Below are 24,598 nucleotides of genomic sequence, written 5' to 3'. Positions count from 1 at the left end.
TGCATCCTGACTAGGGGCTGTCACTCCAGGATGCCAGAATCCTCCACTGGAGCAGGATGAGCAGCCAGCTTTTCTGCCATGGCAGAATAGATTGAACATTTTGGAACAAACATCTTTGCACATCCCCTGAGGTCTTCTGCCTTTAGTAGTTGCCTCTGCCCCAAGCAGGCTCTGGTGCATTGGTTTGATCCCATGAAGGCCTGTATTTCAGCAGCTGCATTGCTAGTCCACTTGGGCTAGGACATCTGAGATGGAGAGAGTTTGCTATGAAAAGACCCAAAAGCAAAGTGAATGGTTTCCCCTTTGTTACTGTTGCTGGAGCTGTGCATTGCAATCCAGGTCAAACAGAAGAGAAACATGTAATATTGTGCGCTGTTTCAAGACTGACCTGAGCCTGGATCATTCCAGGGACTTTTCCTATTGCTTTGTTGGTGGTTAATGATTTTTTGCAAAGGCATTTGATGGGGCATGATGTAAAATAACCAGCAATAGCTTTGCTCCAGGAGAATGATTCCACCAGTGCAAAGTTGTTCATAAGTGTTGTGAGTCTTCCAACATCCGCAAGGTCAAACGCTATTCTGAGGGTTTCTAGCAATGCTGGTGATGATGAGTTGGTTCCTCTCCTTTCAGGCTTACGTTGTCTAAATGTAACAACTCAGGCTCTCTGACATCTGAACAATGGAACCTGCATTTAGTTGTAGCCCTCATGCCGCCTCCACACTTACTGACAAGGTTTCTGTGACAGCTTTAAGAAAGGAAGAGCACATTGCATATGTAAAAGAAGAGTGCTCTATACTCATTATGGGCTTTGTAATTGAGCTGCCAACCCGAAACATTTCCGTTATCCACTGTGTAGCTGTGATATCTTTTGTCTGATAGAGATTCGTCAAAGAGGTTCATTTTGGGTCATGGTCAGTGAGGTCACTGCTTATGTGAAGTATGTTATTCTTCAGAGATTTCTAAAGGGACACTGTAGAAGCTCTGCGGCAGAGAACCCTGGTCATGGTTCATGGGTGCCTGTGAGGACACATATTGCAGGGCTATTACCTGCCCTTCTTGGGAAGCATCGATGTAATCTGATTAAGGAACTTTCCTAGATGAGTCAAGTGGCTTTGGTAAATTTGACCACCTTTCCTGATGATCAAGCTGGAGTAGGCACTCTGACACAGAGCCATGGCACATCTATCCACTGCTGTGGCAAGCAGAGCCAAATGTAGCAACCTCAAATTGGACTGTGGTTCCCACATCAGAAAAGCCCAGGTTTTTTGAAGTGGCAGTGCCTGGGTTTGGATATTTGGGTGGGTTTTTTTGGAGAAGGAGAGAAGAGATTTGACAATCATAGAATCATAGAATGATTTGTGTTGGAAGCGACCTTAAAGCTCATGTAGTTCCAACCCCCTGCCGTGGGCAGGGACACCTTCACTAGATGATGTTGCTCAAAGCCCCATCCAATCTTCAAGATCAGCAGGATAGTCTAACTGAAGTATGATTTCAGTAGTGATGGAATATTGAGCCTAAAGGCTTAGAAGCCTCCCATAAAGGACGTAACTTTATCGTGTCCTTGTGATTTTGTGCTTTGATTCAACTAACTAATGATTTATTATGACCTGGAGGGTAATATAAAATACTGTGCTGAAGCTTTTATTGTTTCATTTTGGTACGCGTTAAATTTTGGTACTATCTTTTACTGGTGTTTCTAACTTCCCCTTTCTGTGTAAGCTTAGATTAATAACCCACACATGAAAACAGGAAGGCAGCAGGCAGGGTGCATGCATGTTCTGCACTGGTTGTGCTGCTCTAGCCCGTTTCTCTGGTTAAGCCACTTGTCACAATGGGCTTTACTACATCCCATATTATGTTCTCACATAATGAAAAGAAATCTAGTAATTTCTCAAAAAAGAAATACAGGAAACATGGAGAAGCTGTATTTTCTTCACCTCCCTGCTTGAAGACATTGCTGCTGTGATTTATGTTGGATCTGGTCAACATGGCTCAGGAAACTCCCGAAAGAGTATTTTAGGTAAGTTGTAATCACATCCAGCTCTCCCAGGACAAAACCAACTTGTCTCTTGCAGCCTCTAACATCTCCATCAGGAGTGGGTAAATCAGACTGGTTTCCAGCCTGGATTCACATGCTCCCTGTCTTTTCGTATCACGTAGACACTTTACATTTACTTGTGAGGCTGGAATACGATCTAGGCTGCGGCTGGGGACTTGCAAACCCTGTGGTAGCTGTAGTATTGCTAAATTACTTTATCATGCTCCTATTTCTCCTGCTATGAGATGGATATAGTTGTTCCTCCCCAGGTTCTCACCCAGGAGAGATTTTCTTGAAAGACTCAGCAAGTCCATGCGGAGGTGTTAACAGTCCCCAGATTTCCAGCTCCTAGTTCTTCTGCTTTGATGGCTAAAGAGCCCAGTGAGCACCCAAGATAACTGCCAGATTTCAGGTCAAATTATGCTGTAGATCTGTCATCTTCATATATCCTGTATTACCACTCCCCTGCTTTTCTAAATGAACATAACTAGAGAGTGAGACAGTAATTATTACCATTATAAACATGTATTTTTACTTATTTGTAATGCAGCACCAAGAGTCCCGCTGTGTTGAGCATGATGGAGCAGCACAGCAAATGCCAGTCCCTCCCCAAACTCTCCAGAATATGGCATTTCTTTTGTTTCAGGCTTTTGAGGTAGGATTCAATGTTTTGTATCTTCCTGTGTCTCTGCATTACAGTGTATAAAATGGAATGCAATAATTTCCGAGCTGCTCCTGCTGGGGAATTCTTGCCTGCTCTAAAATCACAGGCTCAAAGGGATGCAGGCGTTTGGGTAGTCAGCGTGACATTGACCCCGAGGTAGAGAACAGCTCTGTCTCAAGCGCTGCCCTTATCTACTCTTCTGTTAGCTGGTTATCTGGAGGCTGCACCTTGCCACCTCAGGTGTATTGTCATCAATCATTTGCTATTTTCTTTTGCGTACTGGTTCCTCTCTGCCCTTCCTTTGTTAATAACCCAGTTTGCCTATATCCATAAAAATATCTGATTGTGATACCATTTATCCAAAGCACCATACATCCATCATGTACTTATGAGCGAGATAAACAAGGTCTCCTGGGAAATATGCCGCAAGAAATATATAGGATAAATAACTATATCAAATGTATGTCAGTGTGCAAGAAGGGAAAATCCATTCATTTAAACCAGGGTGGAACTGCAGTGTTTTATTGTACTCTCCAAGCTTTTAGTTTAAGTAAGAAATGCACGTTTTTGCTGCTTATCTCATCTAGCACAACTCTCATGCTGGCCACTTCAGCATGAGATATATTAGCTGCTTTGACTGTCATTGTAAACGTGTAATTGCTCATAATCTGTTTTTCCTTCCCCCCAGACCTTACAGGCAGCTTCTTCCTTTCTTTTGACTTCAGCTTCACTGCTCCTGAGTTTCAGCCATGTGGATGCCTGAGCCCTGGATGCAGCGGGGGACTGGAGTGGGAGGATAGGGGCTGCTTCTGAGCTACCTTTGGAAGCTTTTGAAGGAAACCTTTGGGTTTGTATTTCATTGCCCTGGGTGGTGAGGTGAACAGTGAGAATGCACAACTGCAGGTAAATCCCAGGTTTTTTGCTCTTATTTTTATGTGCTTCATGGTGGTATTTCACAGGTGTTTTCTTTAATCACTTGGATTTGGTTTTTGTGGTTCTGCAGCCTGTGGTTGATCCTTCTAGAAATGGCTCTAAAAGCTGAGGATGCAGGTTGCCTTCCTGCAGGCCCCATCTCTCCCCAGCCTCCCAGGCATCACATCATTCTGTTCATTAATTTCTTCCCTCTGGTCCCAAAAGGAGCATACTTGGCTTTCTAACTGAGGTGACTCTATACTCACTTACTTTCAATCATTGCCCTGAGTCGTAAGCAGTCAGTGTAAAGGTAAGAATTGCCTATGAGCCAAACTGGTCCTTGGTGCAAGAGCACTGCATAGTGTTTCTACATAACCTGCCAGCCCAATGTCAAACAGCATTGATAAAACCACCGATGGGAAAACTTTTGATCCCTCATTTCACATTTGGGATGTCTAAATCATGCCAATATATGGGTGCTTCGTGCTGCTGCATTTTCCCAACATAGAAGGCATCAGATTCAAGCCCTTGGGAGCAAATTCATCTCTGGGTGACTTATCACCTTTACCTGGAAAAGCAAAGTTGGCAAAAAGGCCACAGCTCTGCCACTCATTATAGGGATTTTTCACAGAACAATTCCATCTCAATGTTCAAGACAACATGGTTTTGTTGTTTTTTTAAACACAACCAGCCCATAGTTTCATTTTCAAGCAAAAGTGGTGAAAAAGTCATCCTTTGGCAAACATGCACATTAAAGAAAATATAGGACCAGATCTTCAGGTAGCATAAATCAGCTTGGCAAAGGAGCAACACTGATTTACATCAGCTAAGTGGCAGATTCTAAATCACCACAGACACGCTGTTGAAAAACAAGCATTTCCAAGAAGCTGAGCAATTTCTTTCACTAAACTATGGTTCCTTTCTACTCCCTCTTCCCATTCACATGTATATAGAAGTGCCCCTTTGTGCTTTGAGGTTTTGTTGCTGTTGTTGTTTTTCATAATGCCTGATTCCTTCTCAGGGCTTTTTTTTCCTGCTTTCCTTGTAATGAAAAGCACACTAAAATGAAGTGCCATTCGCCTTCCGTCCATCCCAGGTTTTTGTTGCAGTTCATTAATAAGAGGGAGCTGTGGGTTCTCACCGCAGTCTCTGGACACAGTTCAATACTGTGTGTATTCTTGTGCTGAGATTTACATCTTACATTCAAAAAAGCCCTTTAAATCAAGCAGCCTGTTAGCATCTTCTCCTGCTCTGGGTGCCTGGGAGATAAAATGCCTGTGTCCTAATAGTCAATTCATCACTGTTTTTAAAGAGGACTAGCCTTTGCTCTTCTGTGTGAACATCCTCTGCCAAATGGTTGTGTTCAAGCCTCTCTTTTTTGATTTATTTAAGATTCTTCATCAGTTTGGGTTCACATTTTGCAGTGATATTTGGCATCTTTAGGCTTAAGCTTCCTCCCATGCAGATCACCATATGGCTTTTCTGCAAATGCAGCCCTGGCCAATATGCTGGACTTAAAAACATGATAGTGTCAACTTACAAAAGTTTCATGGTACATATGTCAATACCAACTGCATGGAAATGCAAGGATCATGAGCTTTTAATGTGTTTTCCAAAGGCAAATATAAATATTCCTACGAGTCAAGCTTACTTATGCAAACACTTCAGGTAAATTTATTTCATGACAGGGTCACAGAGCAGCAAAACCACCGGTGTGGATTCTCCACCATCTCCTGTATTGGAGCCACTGTCAACTGGTGGGGGTCCCATCACGTCTTGTGGTGTGGGGGCATCTGCATTCAGGCAGCTGGAGCAATTGGTCTGGTTTTATACTCTGAATCCAGCATGTTTCCATACATATAGAAATGCAGTACTGGATAATTCTTTTCCCTCAGGGTAAATACATTGTGGGATCATGCCTAGAGTTCTTCTAGCCCAGGACAGACTCCAAACTGGTCTCGATCTGTGTGGAGCAATGTGGTTTTCAGCAGGCTTTGCTCTGCTGGTTGCCCCCCATGCAGGGCTCCCCGCCGTGCTGTGGGGCTGGGTTGTTGCAGTGCCGGCTGCGCCGCGCTGTGCCTGACTGACAGGGAGTCCAGTCTGACCAGCAGCTCCAGCGCCCATCTGTCTTGCTGTCTGTAAACACATTTAAAAAAGCAGGAAAAAACAAGTATTTAGGTCTGAAGTGCAGTGACATACTTTGGGTGGGAGCAGGGGAGGAGGAGTTAGCTGAGTGCCACTGGCAGTTTGTGATTTGAGCAGGACTCCCTCGTCCATCCCAGCTGTGCCCAGCACATGGATGGCTGTGGGATCAAGGCACTTTGAAGCCAGGGAAAAGGAAGCAGCGTCACCTTCTTCAGACACCAATGTCTGTTTCTTCTTCTTTGCTTGTCTGAAAGGTTGTGGCTTGGCTTTCCTTTCCCAAAGGGCAGCTGACAACTCTCTGTGCACTTTGAAGCCCTGACCAAGGCAGAGGGACAAAATGTCTCCTAACGCCATAGAATCATAGAATGGTTTGGGTTGGAAGGAACCTTAAAGCTCATCCAGTTCCAACCCCCTGCCATGGGCAGGGACACCTTCCACTAGACCAGGCTGTGTTGCGAAAAGTGCCCATTCTTTCGGAGATGGGTCATTTCAAGGCTTTTTCATTACAGTACAGACTGAGTTGTCAGGAGTGTTCGATACTATGGATTATGGCAGTGCTCCTGAATGATGAGAATGCTTGATGGCTGTCATTTACTGACATTTTTTATTTACTCAACTGGCCTTCATGCCTGGCTCGGGCACTTTATTAATCCAGACAGCGCAAATGGATGTGTGTGCTTTTACTTTGTGCTGGGTGGAAAGCTGGGTTTCGCGGCTGCTGTAACATTGTGCTTTAAAAAACCCTAGGTTTGGTCTTAAATGAGTTTTGGAACTAAAGATTCGAAACTAAAAATTGCCCATGAGTTGTGTGAGAGTGTGTCTGTCCCTCCTGTTACTAAAATCAGGAAGCACAGGGGCTGGCCACTTCCATAGGCTGCTTTGCGGCAGCTCCTCATCTAAGGCAGATTCCTTAGAGTTGGAGACAACTCAAAGCACCTGATATTTTTTAATAAACCCACTTTGCAGTCACTGAAGCAATGCGTTTGAGTTCAGCTTCATAAACCATCTACCCATCTGCTCTAATTCCTTATCTCATCACAGATTTGATTTTCCAGTGGTGAGACCCCAGTTTTGAGCACACGGTTGAAGGTCTGGAGCTCTGCCTGCTGGAACTGCTCTGAAGATGGATTTTTCTGCCAGCTTCATGTGCTGAGATTTGGAATTTTTTTGTCATCATGGACAAAAATATCCAGAAAGAACTGTGCCATTTTTAAAAATAAGGGAGCATGATTCAGTGTTGGCTTTTTTTGCCACCCATTAAATTTCTTCAGGATAGTATATAAAGTGATAAAGAAAACATAAATACATGCCTGTCACTTTGGAAAAACACTTTTTTTTTCTCCCTAAAATAGATACTTCCCTCTAGTTACAATGTTTCCAGGGAGGGAGCATAGGAAATCTGGCAATGTGGCATTTTTTTAGTAAAAGAGCATTTTTGGTGTCATGTTGCTTGAGCACCAAGTCCCAGTCGCTTAGCTTGACCCTTTCAGCCTCCCATCCCTCCCTAGCCATCAAGGCCTGTGGGCATTGTGGACAGCTGGGCTTTGCCAGGGTGCTGCTACTACACCCCACCTCAGCTATTTGCAACATATTGGTAAGTCTCCAGCTATTAAATATATCCTTATTTCCAGTGATTTACTTATAATAATCACCTGAGCTGCTAATTTCGGTCTCTTGCAAGGCTGCTTAGGATAGAGGAATGAAACACCTCTCCTATGGAGGCAGGCTGAGAGAGTTGGGGTTGTTCAACCTGGAGAAGAGAATGCTCTGAAGAGACCTTGTTATGGCCTTTCAGTGCTTAAAATTGGCCTATAAGAAAGGTAGGGAGAGACTTTTTAGCAGGGCCTGTTGTGATAGGATATGGGGTGATGGTTTTAAACTAAAAGAGGGGAGATTCAGGCTGGACATGAGGAAGAAATGTTTTACAATGAGGATGGTAAAACGCTGGCACAGGCTGCCCACAGAGGTGGTGAATGCACCATCTCTGGAGACATTCAAGGCCAGGCTGGATGGTTCTGGGCAATCAGATCTAGTTGAAGATGTCCCTGCTCACTGCAGGGGGGTTGGACTAGATGAGCTTTGAAGGGCCCTTCCAACCCAATCCATTCTATTGTGTAGCAGCAAAGGCAATACAGAAGTGAAGGCTTGATTGATGCATGGACGCAAAGAACAGTTGGTTAACCATGGAGGGAAAAATCCTGTCCCTTGCTGCCTTTTGCCCTCCCCTGCTGTGGGCACATGCATCTTACCTTGGCGCTTAGTCTTCTCGCAGGCAGGGCCTGTGTAACCTGGTCGACACTGGCAGAAACACGTGTCTCCTACCAAAACAGGTTCACCATTGTTCTGGCATGGTCCACAGCGGCAGGCGTTGAACTCCAACAAGTAATCATCCAAAGCCCGTTTCAGGTTTTGCCGCTTGGTTTCCATGTGGCCGAGGCCGCTTCTACTTAGAATTTCATGGATGGGCTGCAGCTGCATAGGATGAAGATAAATAGCATGGAGACAATTTCATCTGGGCCTTAACTGAGATGCTACCACGCCATAGGCAGAGAGCTCTGACATTGCTGGGTAAACTCAAGGCTCAGAAAAACCCCATTTGTCTTCCTTGACAGCTCCATGTACATCATGCAAATGTGTTGCTACGACTGATGGGCATCAGAGAGAAACCACGGTTCCAAAACCTTCCTCATCTTAGAGGTTTGTGCAGGATTGGCTTTTCTGGACATGCTTTGGAGTTTCAGTGTGGATTCAAATGATAAATTAAAGCACCCCAGTACGCCAATTTTTTGACTGCTTTCTTAGTGCTGTCATGATCTCAGGGATTCTTGAATGCTTTTTGACTTTTTGAACCAAAATGTTTTGGTAAGAGCTTTTCGGGTATCGTCAAAAGCTAATGCCAGCCTACCACTAATGCTGACCAGATTGAGAAGCATCCAGTAAGTGCTGAGCATGAAGAATTTTGCCTACGTACTTTTTGTCCTTCAATGCAGCGAAATAATATTGTGCCATCTACAGCTTTAAGAATATATGCTCATAATATTTCCAGTAGCAAAGTCTACTATTCAGCAAAAGTAGTCCAGTTTGGGCAACTGTAAGTATAATTTACCCAACTGAATATTAAAGCTAAAAGCTCAGGGCTGGTCTGAAAACACATAGTTACATTTGCCCATCCGTGCATCTGTGCAAACGCTGTGTGTCTTGGCTAGGAATTGATGCAAACTGGTCCCAGAGAGGAGCTGGGCACTGTCTCATTGCACAAGATGCAGTGAGAGCGATTTGTGGGGCTTTGGGAAGAGCTCTTGGACAAATTTGCACAAGCCTGTTTAACAAATGAGAGGGAGCTGCCGATAAGAGCTGCTGAAGTGGACATGAGCGCTTATCGGCAGCTCCGGTTGCAGAGTGACTGCTGAGCTCCAGAGCAGCCAACAGAGAGGTCAGCACATGGTTTACTGGAAAACTGCAATAACTTTTGCCCAGAATTGATGGGAACTTGTGCAGAAAAGTGAATAACCTGCATCTGGAACTGCAAGCACTTCTGCATTATCGGGGCTTTCTGACAGTGAGGTGCTGCCCAGGAACATTTGCAGAGTCCTTGCCCTGCCAATAACGCAGATAATTCCTGATTCCATTTTCCTTTCTCCCACCCTTTGTCGGAGCCAGGAGTGGGTGTGCTTTCAGACAAAGATGGGAGGGATAGAAGTGGCAGCGTGTCCCCTGCACCCCACAGCTGCACTCCTGGAGCAGACTAGGAGTTGTAGCATCTTGGGGTAGATGTAGTACTCCTGACCACAGCCAAGGAGTTGTGCCCAGCTCCTCACACCTCTGGAGTCTCTAGTCCTGGATTGTTTGTAATTTGTTCTTCTGTCTCCCTTTCCATCCTTTCTGCTTGCACCTATCTCCTCCCCATCTGTAGGATGCTTCAGAGATCTTTGCCCTTTGCGGGGGCAAGACTCCTTCCCCAGCCTGCTGTGAATCCCCTGCTTATAAAGGAGGGCAGACGGCATCAAGGGGAATAATAAGGATGAATGCAACCTCAGAGAGCCATTCATTGGGAAGCTGTTTGGGAACACATCAAAAACTTAACTTGGCACTAATCCAGCATTAAGCTCCTTGTCAGTCTCCCTGTGGATGCAGTCGGTGGGAGATGTACTCCCCATTGTGAAATGAATAAGAGGTTACCAGATCAGTGGCCCATTACATTTAATCTTGTTCTGTGATGGGATCACAATAAAAATACAAAATGATCTGCTCGACTACACTTTCATTCCTTATAGTGGCAGAGTTTCTTCAACTGCAGAAAAGCCTTACCTCAAAATCAATAACAGCAGGATTATATTTTAATGACCTTCCCCAGTGACGATACATATTGCCATCCCAACTGTTTAAGAGTCCTCCGCTGTAACTGGTATCTCCACCTCTAATCCGGGGAATAATATCTTCCACAACTGCACTGTTGCTCTCAGCATCTGAAAAGTTGAATTACAGCCATATTATTTAGTTATCATTTCCACACATAGACTAGAAACTGCTTAATGGAGGAGAGATCAATTGTGCAAGGGACTGTCAGAGAGCAGCACTGATGCTGCCTCCTGGAATCAATGGAAGCTCTGGGGCTGTCTATAGCTGGTTAAGTGATTTACAAATCTCGGGCTTCATAGCCTCTTTGAGTACTTTTTGTAGTCAGTTTTGACTTCTTCAATAGTTGCCATGTTGCCCTTATCATCCATGCCCGGTCTATTGTGGCTATAGGGACTGCGGCCTTCCAGCCACCCCACTGCCTCTATTTGCATTTCTAATCCAGGTATTGCTACCTTAATTCCTCCTCTTTCAAGAGCAATTAGGACTCCTGAAGACTTGAACCCAAAGTTGCTTTGGTACCATGACTGGGCCTGAGCCATGGCTGGGGATGGCACCAGAGCTCCCTTCTTTGTGCCCTCGTGTTACAGTACTTGAATCTCCATGCCCAAGTGATCAAAAGAAGTGATACAAGATGCCTTGATAGACATCTGCCCTGCTACCATACCCGTTTTCAGAAATCCTTTCTTTGCACACTTAGAGGATGACACAGATGCTCCCAAATGCACTTTATTCATGCTGTCTGTGAGGCCAATTGACCAGCCCATGCAGGCACTTATCTCTTCAGCGCTGATGTCTGCAAAACAAAAAGGAAATCAGTAAAATCAGTGACTCATTCTGAGTGGAAGGATACTAGTCTTCCTATTTGGGGTTTTTTTTTGTTCTTTCTATCAACAAAGAAAATATTTGTTTATCTGCATGGCCTGTTTTTCAAAGTCAAGAGCTATGCTGGGCAAAGGACAGCCTTTAGTCTTGCAGTGGAAAAGCCAATGTTTAATTCAGGTATATTGGATCCATTGCATAATACGTGAATAGGAAAGTGTCCTTACTGTAAAAATTGTTTCCTTAGGAAGTATTAGAAGAAAGTAAAGATATTAACACAAGGCTTCAGGCATGTATTTTCTTATTTGGTCTATTTGTTTAAAAATACAACTTTTTTTTTAATTGTTATTTTAAAGACTAATTCATAACTAGGATAAAGCTGGGAACAGCAGCTGAACTTGATATAGATCCTCACTGATTTTCCTAAACTCAGGATACGACCCATGTGTTAGTGGCTTAAGTAGCTTCTCTACTAGCAACTTGCAATAGGTTGCTGTCTGTTGAGAGCTGCCAAAGCCTTCTGCCTGCTGCTGGGCTGCTGCTGCCAGCACTGCCACATACATCATGAAAATATGTGACTGGAGACCCATGAAGCAACTGCAGAGGGGAGAAGGGAACTAATGAGGTGGTTTCACCAAGGTAAGCAATGTGCATATTTCATACAGCCTGGGTTTATGTACACACTTCAGTGTGCTGCAAATATAAGGCTGTCTTCTTTAATAGTTAAAAAATATTGATTTCAATAAATACAGGTATTGTAAGTAATAGGTAACTTTTATATTGCTCTTCTTGTCAGAGGACCTTAAAGTGTTTTACAAAGCAGCCCGGTGATCAATACCATAGTATTGAAAGGGAGACACAGAGGTCATCGGGATTTGTGCATCATGGCTTAATGATCTAAAGATTGAACCTCCAGTGAAGCCCCAGTGTAAAGTATTGTCTGATGAACTACCCCAGCACTGGGGAGCAGTGTCTTGCTTATGTTTCAAATACTGGTAAAACACCCATAGCTCTGGTTTTGCTCCCTTCTGCACACCCTGCAGAAGAGGCTGGTTGGAGCCATGGATCTGCTTGTTGGCTTTGTGGGTCCCAACCAGTGGAGGTGCTCAGTGTCCTGAGAAGGGGGCTACAAGATTCAAACTGGTGAGAGCTGAAGCATGTTCAAGACTTCAGGGGGAATTACATCCCATTGCGAAACTGGGCTCTTGAGAAAGATTAAATGTGTAGCACTCAATTACTGGTAGTAAACTGTTCAACAGTTGTAAACACAGTGGGTAAAGTTCATTCACCCAAAGCAACATGAGGGATTGCTTATCTTGGTGGTGGAGTGGCATAAAATTAAACTTGAGGAACACCCTGATTAATTGATTTGCCATGGTTCCCGTTGAGTAATTATGTTCAGCGAGGGTCTGTCAATACAATTTCTATTGGTTGCAGCAAGATCGTGTCTTGATAAATGAAAAGTGGTTATCACTGCAAAAGAGTGGCCATAGAAAATATTGGCACTTGAGGGGGGAGCCCTGGTAGGGTTTTTTTATATGATATAATTTGTGATAGTTAAATGTACTCGACTGATAAGATTTACTGCTGCATTTTGAATTAATCAGAATATATGAAGACTCTCTCTAATTTACTCTGTGTGTAATGTTTCTCCCATAAATGTTCTTGTAATGTGTGAACACATTATACTGTTTTCTGCTAAATAATAGAACCATAACAATCTATTTTAAAAACAAGTAATGAAAAATATTGATGGCAGAGCAACGAGGGACCTCATTCTGACATATGTATTTATTTCACTCATGACCACATCCATGCAAGCCCTTGCAGCTTGAAAGCTAGAAATGGGTCTGGCAGCAAAACAGCAGTCCTAAGCTCTGCACTGGTGAGTTGTGGTCTGTTACTGGGTATCTAAACCCAGAAGGTGACTTCATTTTCATGCTTAAAGTCCATCTTATGTTTATGCTTAGCTAGATACTCAGCAACTGCCCAAGCTGTCTCTTGTTTAGGGAGCACTCAGCCTAGAGATCTTTTTCTTGGGCATGTGCTTTAGTCACTGGTCTGTAAGAAAGGAGTGTTTTCTCTTCCAGAGCATTTAACTTATGGGCTAGGTGGGCTCTCAGGAAGCAGTGGTTGATCCAAAGCAGCTGCCATGCTCAGCCTTGGTACATGTCCAGGCATCTCCAGAGCTTCAAACTCATCTTATGAAGCTCTGATTTTAAGGCTTGAGCACTTATATCCTGATCCTGACTATTCCTCGGGAAAGGCAGATAATCTTCTTGCAAACACAGCCTTCAAGCATGGCTGTGATTGCCGTTAGAGAAATCAGGGGTTTTTACTAAATGCTTTTAGACAGTGACATATCAGCCACTGCAGGTGTGGGTCCTTCTGGGTCTACGCTGTGTGACGTAAAGTGCTGCTGACTTGGTATATGTGGGCTTTCTAGCAGAGTCTGGGTTAGATGAATATTACAGAAGAGTGCTTCATTAGAATGAAAATTACATCATCTCCACTGGGGCACATTTTTGTCTTTCGCTGAACTTCAACATCCTTCTTTCCTAAGATAAGGCATCTCGTAGCAGTATATCTCCTCCTTATATACACAGCAAGCACAAGATTAAGTAAAATAATAGCCTCCCTCCCCATGCTCTGGATTCATTCTTCCTCTGAAATTGGCAGTCTGCTTCCTGAAGACTTGCTTGCCAAGATCTTGTTCACTTCTACATCACTCACTCTTCAAAGTGAATAAATGGAGTGAAGAGGCATCATATTTCCAAATATTAGTTCAGGGACTTGATGAAAATTCTCTCAATTGGTAATTTCTTGTGGAAAATTGGCCTGGTTAATTCTCAGTGCATAGTTATCCTAAGCGCTGATGTTACCAAACTGTTTCAGACCGGAGGCAGAATTTGGGGCTGAACCATGGAAATTAATGGAATTACAGCAGTTTGTACCAACTGCAGCAATTTTCACCTATTGTCCATTATCACAATTTTCTTTTGCATAAATGTCCAGGATGGAGTTACCAAGGCAGCCTTACCCTCCGCAGAATAGAGTGATGGTCCATAGGGGAAGTGGGATCTATTGCATTGTCAACACCTTTGCAAAAGTTGATTATCTGCTTAGTGTACTAAAGTAGGATATTATTGTTCTGCATCTTGTATTTTTGATTAGAAAAAATATTACGGGTTTGGCTCACCAGTAATTGCTATTCTTGTGCTGTAGACAACTGTGGTGGATATTTTATGTAACTGAGATTTAGAGATACGACTCTCTAGCCTCATGCACTCCAGTTTGATGAGAACTGGAGCTAGCAGAGGTCTGTTAGTCTCCAGATGTGACACTAACCAGAGCAAAGTGGCAGAGGTATTGCCAACTGCAATGCATTTTTTACATTTACAGGAAGTTGAAACCCTCACTCTCAAGATGCTAAAACGAGAGTGGGCTAACTTGCTGTAGTCTGGACGAGTTTGAAGTCCTTGAGCATTCATGAAAATGGCCACAGCAATGACTGTAAGAAATAGTAGAAGTTTAGAGAAGTGACACTGAAAGAAAGAGAGAAACAGATGCTTGGATTCCTTCCTAAACTACCAAAATCTTACCCAGATTCTTCCGAAATTAGATCAGGAAGCACATTTTGTGACACTCAAGCTTATCCCCTGCTTTCTGGCCAGTAGCGCATCCATCTTGTGAAAAACATGCAGATGCCTCTATCTCACCCTCACTGTGCATTTTTGGGCTTGTGACGTATATGTGTCTATCCTGTGATGGGACATGCCAGCCAGCTCAGCAAAGAGGTGCCAATGAGCACGCACTCTCCCAGGGCTCAGGGAGAGAATGGCTGGTGGGAGCAGCCAGAACCAGATGAATTACTCTGGTGGAGTGGACCCACACCATGGTCACCAGGTTGGAAATGCCTGGTTTTGAGCAGAATGTTGTGAACAGAGAGTATCTTGTAATTTTCTAACCTTTTCTTCTCATTTCCTCCTTGTTAATGACAAGGATGTACTCAAAGACGCCTCCCATAGTGCCAGATGTCATGAAATGGGTACCATAGTCGTTGATGAATTTGGCATACATGCCATAGTTGTAGGTGTCTGGAAGCTCCTGCAGGGAGAGCAACACATCTTCATCCAAAACAATGTTGTCCCTTCTCATCTTGAAACGGGCTGTCTGCACCTTTGTCACACCTCTAATGAATCCAACCTCCTGCAAGTAAAGAAAATAGGAGCTGCCACTCAACATACATTTTAAAATAAAATAAAATAAAATAAAAGTAATTTCTGATCTACAGATTTGCAGAAGAAAGCCTGAATTTCTGACTGTCAGTGTATGTTGAAGGCAGGGAAACAAGCCCAGGTTTAAATGAAATTGGTGTTAACTCTTTTAGAGTGTCTCTTTCTTGTGTGCTGTGTGAGGTGAGGGCAAAGCCATGGGATTTGGGTTTTTTATGTGTGCGTATGATCAGAATCAGGCTCCACATGATTCCCCTCCATCCTCCATTGCTGCTATTTCTTTTTCCTGTTTTTCTTTCCATAGTGTTAATTCCCTTTCCTTTTTTTCACAGCCTCTATCAGTGATGCAGGACGAAGGCTCAAGGCAAGTCCAGCACTGTGGGAGGAAGATGCTGATGGGGGGAGGATTTCCTTGATATGTCACCAGCTCCACGACTCCTCTTCTAGATGAGCCATTGGCTCAGACAAAGCTCCAGTGCAACCGGAACAGCCCTTTAAATGATTGCTCCAATAATCGATCATCATTTCGCTGCAAACATCGTGTGAGTCTAGACAAGGGCACAGTAAATACTATAATGGTGCCCATTTCAAACAGCTTTTAAGGGCATTTTAACTCAGAACACTATCAAAGTAACTCTTCTTTATTGTTTTCTGTCAGCAGCCACAAAAGAAGTGGAGACAGGGCATGGTAAATGTGGGAAATGCCAGCACTCACGTTATTAGATTGGAAAGAGATCACCACAGCTAGTCCATGATGTAAACCCACTATGAGAAATACACCCTATTTCTGAGTACTCTTTTTCCAATGTGCTATTTTAACCTCCCATAAAAAGTAGCATATTTCACCATCATAAGGCAGCTTGTATTAATTTGAACAAAATATATGTGCTACCAGAGATCATTCCCTGAGGACAACTGTTTTGATCAACATCTTGATATCTTCTCCTCCGTCATCGTCACTTTAAGCATTTTTTTATTTATGTGCTTAATGTAGCCATGAAACAGGATGGGGGGAGATGACATGTGTTGTGATACTTCGTAATTCAATTTTATTCCCGCTCCCTGTTTGCTAAACCATAAGAAGAACAACAAACAGGATTACTAATGATGATACATTTGCAATTACATGAACAAATTAAGGCACAATTACTATGTGTTAAAAAATGCAATTGAGAGAATCAACTGACATAAGTTACAGCCAGCCCATGCGATGCACAGATGACACAACTGGAGCATTTGTGCATCACTGATTTGTTATTTTTCTTTTACCTTCGTAGCGTATTGTGTGAAATTCTTCACGGATCCTTTGCCGCCTGATAAAGTGAAGCCCAGGTCTAACTGGAAAGCTGACCCAGTAGACCCAATTCCAAAGGTAAAGCCTTTTGTTTTGAATTTATCACTTTTAAGGGCATCAAGCAGATCCTTTGAATCATCATAAAACTCAAAAGTGAATCCGGAATCAGCATGAGCCTAAAGTGAAAGGGGCAGAGATTAATTTTCAGCTACTTCCCTTCAGTTTTAATCTCTGTTTCTCTAAGGAGCTGATGGTGCCTCTGTCGAAGCCTGTGATGGTCCTAACAGCACTGACATTGACTGCAGTGAATGTGGAATAAAGACTTAAGTCGCATGCAGTTTCATTTGGAAATATGTGAGAAATGTGGATAAAGCTTCATTCATCTCCAGGCAGGGGAAAAACTTGTGTTTAGCCAACTCAAAACAGTGCCATTACAGCCAGAGCTGGTAATGGTACTTATTAAGCTAGCTTGACACTTCCCATTATAAAACCCTCCTTCCAGTTCTTTACAGCTCTGCCAGATCCTAGCGATTTGGACTGAATTTTTTTGTCTCCAGCCTGCTTCTGGATGAATTTATTTAGGAAAAAAAATTCAACAGCAGTGATCCAGCCACTTGCAATGGCAGTGCTAGAAAACAAACATTGTTTTGCCTGTGTTTTAGAGCACTGACCTTTTCTTTGACAGCTCTACTTTGCTGGCATGTGGAATTGAGCAGCCTTGCTGAATCCAGGCTGTGCCATTTGCCATCTCTATAAAAAGCCAGTTAAATTACCAACACAGAAGAAAACATCTCACATTAATGTGTCTTCCTGGACCCAGTACGTAGACACTCCTAAGTCAAGATGTGTATGCAGCATACTCAAGCGTCCCTTGGTGCCTGACCATGGTGCAGATGTCCTTCTACCACTAGCAGCAGGTAAGGGGGAGAAGAAAATGTGGTTCACGTGGTGGGTCTGTCTGGTTTCAAACTGTGGAATAAGGGGCACAGGCCTGCTGGGAGGACGTAAAAGCCACTTGCGTTGATCCTGTGGCTGTAATATCCCCCTGGAATAATGTGGTTTCATTCATTCATGTCAAAAAGCATGATAAATGTTTAACAGCGTGGCCAGAACACTCACTTACAACCCGAGAGACCTAGATGGAATCCTTGCTCTAGTTAGTTCAGTCTCCAACATCAGATGTGATCCCACAGAGTATAGGCATTGTGATACATGGTGATGGCTTTTAGGATCTCTGTCTCACTCAGAATTTGGATTTATGTCCCTTGTAGCCATGCCAAAGACTTAAAATGCTTTCAAAGGTTGAACTGGTAGCATTGTTCCCATTTTACACATGACCAACTTCATCCCTAGAGAGGCAAGTGGCTTGCGCAAGCTCTACAGCTCATTAGTAGCAGAATTTAGAGAAAACCCATTTCTCTTGGCTCTGACTAGGCCAGAGTAAGCAGTGGCAATGCCTGGGTGATAAAGCACGTTAGTTTCTTGATGTGCCATAAAATAGCATTTATATCATCGATTGCCTGTTGTCTTGGGGACAGCTGGAGAAAGGTACCTGGAAAGACAACCTATAGTGAATGACAAAATGTACCTAATATCTTTATGGGAAGTTTAGCTGGGAAAACATTGCTAAATCTGACCCCTGAAGTACTTACTAGGAATTGATATATGTGAAAGTTGTAAGGTTTGCGGAAATACTTCTCGTCATCTCCATAATACAGACGTTCACATGCAGCATCATACTTCAGCTCCCGCCACTCTCCGTTGTAGACATACTCACAGTGGCCTCCAAAAAAATTAGGATCGTATATGTACTGTCTCCCTTCCTGTGTTAGGATATTGTATCTTGGGAAGAAGTAGCATTCAAAAAGTTATCCATAGCTCCCATTTTATTTCCCAAACAGCCTCTGTTGCTGTTTCTGTTCTCCTGACACTACAAGTTATCTATCCTCAGGTCTCTGACTTTGAATTTGGATAGCACCTAAAATCTAAGGGTTGGTTTTGTTATCTCTTTGCTATCTGCTTCCCAAAGCTAACAGGAGACAAAGAGCCATTTTTTTTCCAAACATTGGTTTGGATTTATATGCTAGAAATGGAAGAAATCAGTAAAGTTGCCCAGTCTATCCCAGCATCCCGGTTATGAAAGTCCCAAGGTCCTGGAATTCCTCCAGGTCCCCTGTGAGCCTAATATATCTCACAAAGTGTTTCCTGGCATTCCCTGTAATTGTTTTCTATCTTAACTTCATCTCCTTCCCTTTAATAATGATCCTATTTCTCATGGGAGTTAGCACCCTTCCTAGACTTGCAGTCTGCTTATGATTTGCCAAGTATCTCACTTACTATTTCCTTATGCCTCTTTCTTCCTGCTCCTCAGCCATCACAGCTGCTGCTCTCTGAAATCTGCCTATTACTTAATATTCCCTGTAATTCCGTGGCTCCAGATGAAAGCATTATTCAAACTAGACAGCAGCACTGCTCCTCACAACAGGGACTTTTGCATGGACAGGAGTATTTACCCTGTATATATTCATGTGGAGCTCAGGCTCTCTGTCTTGAATTGTGCTCTGAAGTCCTAAATCCTGTAGTTAAATCCTTTCCTTAAGGATGAATGCCCCCAGGATGCTGTATCTCCAAAGTCTACTGTTTGCTTTAATAGGTTGCTTTTATCAATGAGAAAGCTGTGAGATAACTGGGATATATTTTTACAGGAGTATAAAGAGGACATCACAAGTATGGGGTGGCTGGAAGAGGCCAAGGTCAGCTAGTAAATCCGAGACAGGATTTCAAACCCTCCTGCTTCCCTCATTGCTACCATGGTCGTGTGGGACAGTAGCTCTCCTTTAGGTTTTGTACAGCACCTTATCAATTCATGGGGCATTGCAATTACTAAGGAAATGCAGTATAAACCACTTAATCTCATTTTGATTGTGCGAGTAGCAGCTATTGATTAATTACTTACCCCTGGACTGCTTTTTCAGACCCTGGGATTGGGAACAGATGTTCACAAGGGCTTTCAGTATCTTCATCCTCACAGTTATCCTCATCAGACCCATCTCTGCAGTCTGGCTCCCCATTGCACACAAGATGCCGTTTAATACAGCGACCTAAAGGGCACAGACACAGGTTATCTCACTTATCTGCCCTTCAGAAAACTTTTCTGGCAGCTTGCACTGATGTGCTGTTCTCCACCCATATGTTGGGGCCACAAGAAGTCAGTCTGGATGTTAAACACAGGGCTTTTACATCAGGAGCTTGATTTTTCCATCTCCCTAAGGGCAGGTTTTCCTTTGCAACTGGAGTGAGCACAGCTCAGAGTCCAAGCTGACTGCTCCCATGGGCTTCCATGGGATAGGAATCAAATCAAGGTCACATGTGTGGCCTGATTTTATTACCTAACATCATGCTCTTGGTAAGGAGCTACAGGAAGCAATAGCTTCTCCGCTTGGCTCAGGGAAGTCAGCTCCATCTGATAAAATGCAATTTTGCCTCTTCCCATTGCTGGAGGTATTTGGGGAGTTTATTGCAATAATTATAGCTCAAGAATGGACGTTTGCAGGAAGGGCAACTTGGAGGAGCTTTCCCTTCTGGGAGTGGGGAGAAAGCCTTGGCATGACATTTGTGGCCAGAGAGAACTGGTCCTGCTATACTTGCCACGATGGAGCAAAGAAATCTGGAGAGGGACTTCTTACAAGGGCATGTAGTGACAGGACAAGGGGGAATGGCTTTAAACTGAGAGTAGATTTAGATTAGATATAAGGAAGAAGCTCTTCACTGTGAGGGTGGTGAGATGTAGGAACAGGTTGCTCAAGGAAGTTGTGAATGTTCCATCCCTGGCAGTGTTCAAGGCCAGGTTGGATGGGGCTTGGAGCAACCTGCTCTAGTGGAAGGTGTCCCTGTCCGTGGCAGGGGGTTGGAACTGAATGAGCTTTGAGGTCCATTCCAACCCAAACCAGTCTGTGATTCTATGATTGTATGATGACCTGCTCAAAGAGCTGGCACATAGTTCTAAATGTCAGTAGAATTTTCATTAAATACTGAAGATGGAAGTTTGAGCCATTTGTGTAAAAACAAAAATCTGTCAAGGCTAGTCAAACTTTCAGAGAACAGCCGTATTATATCCCAATCCTCAGAGCTGGAGATGGCTAAAAATAAATAAATCACCCCAACAGATTGCTCGTTGGATTTATGATTGAACTATGTCTCTTGCAGGGAGAGGAAGTGGTGTGTTGTGGGTGCGTTGGTGCCCATGGAGGGGAGTGTGAGCATGTAGCACAGCAGTTGGAGCAGAATATTTCTACTCTCTTTGTTCCACTGAAAAAATTAACCTTTTCCATGTCACACAGCCTTCTTTTCTATCTAAATCTGAGTGGAACATGGATGGATTTCTGTAAAAGTGGGGGGAAAAAAACCAAAGATGGGAAAATTGCCTGCTTTCTCTTGCACCAGTTCACCATCCTGCTGGCTGGTTGGCAAAGCTCTACCCATGGCAGGGGACTGGTATTACCCCAGGTCTGTCCATCCAGGACCAAAACCTTTTTGGCAGGAGCTTGTGCTTGGTTCACTCACCTGTTTCCTCACACTGAAAGTCCTTCCCACAGCTGGGGAATCCAGTGCATGTTGTGTCAGCACGGCAAGCTTGCTCATCCCAAAAGTGCCCTCCACATCGCTGCCCTGCGAACCGCGCTGGCTGCACCAGCCTCCGGTACCGGTGCTGAACCCCACAAGAGAGAAAAGCACCATCAACACCTAACTTACTTAGATCCCACCAAGACATCACCTCCACAGGATAGAAAGCAATTAAAACTATTGCTTTTACCTATATTATTATTCTTTCGTGTGGCCCAAAAACTTTGTACGTGATAAATGGAGGAGAGATGGCGGAGAGGTGGAAGCTCAGGAGATTTGCTTGAAGTTCACACAACTGAATTTTGAAGGAGCTGGAATAACTGTTTTTAAAAATCTCTTCCCTATTTTATACCTTAGAAATAATACGTATTTTTTCCAGTTATACATGCTTTGTCCTGGAATGTAACAGACTCAGATGGACACAGACACTAATTACAACACTGATCCTACAATATTTCTGATGGTTTATTAGTGAGAATTGCTGCTCTTAAAACTAGGAAATAAAGAAAAAAGAAAGAGAGAAAAGCCAAATCATTTAATGATTATAAGCACAGGAGCAAAAAATGCAGGGATGTAAACTCAGTAGAAAGCAAAATTATGTCAGGTATTTGAAAAGAAATTCTTGAATTATGAAGATGTGAATGATATAAAAATTAAGAAGAGGAGCTGATGAATGAAGGCTGCTTCTAATTTCTTTTCATTGGAATATTTGCATTAAGAATCAGCAGATACTTAATTAAATCTGGGATAGAAAAGGAAGAAAGTCTTGGGCAAATATTCTGGCCGGATTCTTCCACTATTTGCCTTGATTTTGCATTTTGCTGTTCTGCTGCTTTAAAGGAATTTATTCCCCAGTTTACACCAGGGTAAGAGCCTCTTTAGTGGAGGAGCATCTCCATCATATTTGGATGAGTTTACTGGATGCTTCAGAATGATGAATATGTATAATATATATAATTAATGTGTGTACATCCTCATCACAGACACATCTGAAGATAAATGAATACATTACAGTGGAGTCTTACTTTTTTCTCTTGGCAAGGAAAGCAGTCAGTCCATTCTGACCACTGGCTCAGCTGACAGTCAACAGGAGCTGGAGAATTAACATCTCTGCTGCTTCTTCTAAGGAGGAGAACAGATAGCAGTCTAAGGTCTTTGAAGTTGTGTTTTGAGGAGGGGTGGAGGCTAGCAGGGAGAAAATGATCTGTGTGTGGTTTTCCACTGGGAATCTATTTTGTAGGAAATAGGAAGCATTCCTTAGCAGGGGTGGCTGTACTACTCAAGATGCCCTAATCAAGTATTCACCATCAGAACTAGTCAGAGGCAGCAGGTGCAGGACCTGAGGATCTTGTCTTGGGTTTCCTTCTCTCACAGGAGATCTTAGCCCTTCCCAGTAAATAAATCGCAATAAAATGTATGTACATCTTATATATAACACCAAACACACTGAGTAAACAGAAGGAATGTCAAGAATAGACAGGTTTTAACAAAAGGCTTCTTTTTTGGCTTTCTTCTCAGACGCTGCTCCAGGAGTAGTGACTTTTTATCACCTTGGGCATGTTCTGGAATCTACTGAATCTGAATTCCCAAGGGCTTTGTGGGGTGGTGGGAATGGCTGCACCAACAGTGCTGAGAAGGAAAGATAAAAAGCCATTTTGACTATGAGAATTTGTTGGTTGACTACTTCTAAAAGGAAACATAAATTCTGCGAAGAGGAAAGTAAACGAAGATTATAAAAGCAGAAAATGGCAAGGGCTCTGTATCCAGAGGATCTTGGATCAAACTCTCTGCACATACACTGAATATCACTCTACAACAGCAAGAAAATACTTCTCTTGCCTCTCAGCCCAGAGTTTATGATCTCTTTTTCTGTCCCTACTCCTATAGTCTTTATTTGTATACTGCATTTCTTTGTCTTGAGGAGCAATCTGTGGCTTGCTAATACAAATCTGCATTTGTCACAGCCTTTGAAGCATTTTGACGGGGGTATTCTGAGCCAAACGCTGTTGTTATTATTGTTATTATTATTATTATTGTTATTATTATTTTGGTGATTAACTAATGAGCAGTCTGTTTTACTTACAAGCCTGCAGTCCAAACAGAAATATTGATAATTACCAGAGGTACGGGGCACATTGAGGATTCATCAGAGGCCATAGAAGAGAGACTTACTAAATGAAAGCCACAACAGCTCAGCAAGGGAGCCCATGGATGCAGATCAGTGTGTGAGATAAAACCCCACCGTGACTCCAGGAAAACAACAGGAGCCTACAGACAAACTCAGAGCCGGAGGACACGCAGGTATTGGTGCCTTTTTGCTCTGACAGGAGGATTTGTGGGCTGTATCCTTCAGCACTTCACAAAGTGCTTAATTGGCTCACCTTCGATTGGATTTTACATTTACCTCTTCATTATTCTGTCTTGTTTGATAAGTTCATCAAACATCAAAAATCTCGTCTTTGTTCATTTTCAAAAGGGATTATCGGAATAAGCCTTCATAATTAAGTGTATCACTACCACTTTTTTTTTCTTTTCCGCCTTCTCCTTGTCTCCATGTTCCAATTATCACTGATACCTTTTTTTGATCCTTCTAAATCATATTTGCCTTTAGAACAAGGCTGAAATTAATAACTGTAGGAAAAAAAATCCAACTGTTTTCCTATCATGACACTATTGCTTTAGAAAAAAGGTAACTTGTTTATTCCCTTCCTTCAAAGCCGAAGTGACACTCGTATAGGTTAATAATATTGTTTGGGGAAGAAAACTGAGGCATGAGGGTCTGGCTTGGACTGCAAATGGGGTTATTCACGTGCACTTGTTAACTTCCCATTGGCAAATGCAACATAATTGTAATGAAAAGGAATGTGAAAAATATTCACTCGTAAATCATCCTGTGTAGGGAATTAATTTTAAGTGCCCAAACCCAGTATGGTAATTTTGGTAAAGGAGTTTAAGAAGGCTTAATAGTCATCTGTGAAAGAAAAACCATTGTGCAAACAGTTCATATAAGAAGCAATTACGATGCCTAGCTTGGGCTTTGGACAACTGCCAGTATGCTTTTTCCCTGGTAGCTGTTTACAGAGAGCACAGTGTGCACATGCCTCATGTCAGGACAAAATTGATGGCCTGACTTGTCTGTAATTTCTATATGTAAAGATGGGAGGGGGGAATGGACTTACCTCTGGGAAGGCAATGCCTCGAGCTCCCTGTGCGCTGTAGCTGTGGCCTGACATGCTGTTAAAGCCAGCGAGCATATAGACAGAATCAAAGGAGAAAGCTGACACAGGCCCCACCACATGGTTTCTCCATATGTAAATGTTTGCTATAGATTAGCTGCAGACAAAAGCTTTAGGCTTCAGGATGCTGTGGGGCAAGCACTAATAGAAGCAGCGTGGAGGCCACCAGACTCCAAAACGCCGCGGTAAATCATTGACAACAGCACAGATCAAATCACAAAGAATCAGGACGCATCCTAGAGGCCTTTGCCCTTTTGGAAAGAAATTCCCAGT

The 24,598-nt window shown here is 43.1% G+C and overlaps 1 protein-coding gene across 1 annotated transcript; it reads right to left on the bottom strand.

Moving 5' to 3' along the window:
• Positions 1–5,196: 5,196 nt before the first annotated feature.
• On the bottom strand, positions 5,197–24,478 carry C8A (complement C8 alpha chain). The gene is made up of 11 exons (XM_030495089.1): positions 24,269–24,478; positions 22,115–22,211; positions 21,030–21,174; positions 19,423–19,567; positions 18,119–18,308; positions 16,442–16,642; positions 14,906–15,146; positions 10,783–10,911; positions 10,068–10,225; positions 8,009–8,231; positions 5,197–5,750 (listed from the first exon to the last, which is right to left on the bottom strand). The coding sequence occupies exons 1-11, from the start codon at positions 24,385–24,387 to the stop codon at positions 5,599–5,601; spliced, it is 1,800 nt and encodes a 599-aa protein (XP_030350949.1). The 5' UTR covers positions 24,388–24,478; the 3' UTR covers positions 5,197–5,598.
• Between the last annotated feature and the right edge of the window lie 120 nt (positions 24,479–24,598).

Source organism: Strigops habroptila, chromosome 8 (genome assembly GCF_004027225.2).
Source record: "Strigops habroptila isolate Jane chromosome 8, bStrHab1.2.pri, whole genome shotgun sequence".
Classification (NCBI taxonomy): domain Eukaryota; kingdom Metazoa; phylum Chordata; class Aves; order Psittaciformes; family Psittacidae; genus Strigops; species Strigops habroptila.
The sequence above is the reverse complement of the archived record's forward strand: the minus strand, read 5'-3'. Positions and strand labels throughout refer to the sequence as shown.

Bases quoted from the DNA above. Each gene is read 5' to 3' on its own strand.
- C8A (XM_030495089.1), bottom strand. From the start codon at position 24,387: ATGTGGTGGGGCCTGTGTCAGCTTTCTCCTTTGATTCTGTCTATATGC. The intron at 15,147-16,441 runs GTAAAAGAAAAA...CTTTACTTGCAG, and splicing joins TCACACAATACGCTACGAAG to GAGGTTGGATTCATTAGAGG. The intron at 8,232-10,067 runs GTAAGGCTTTTC...CATCCTATGCAG, and splicing joins CTGCTGTTATTGATTTTGAG to CTGCAGCCCATCCATGAAAT.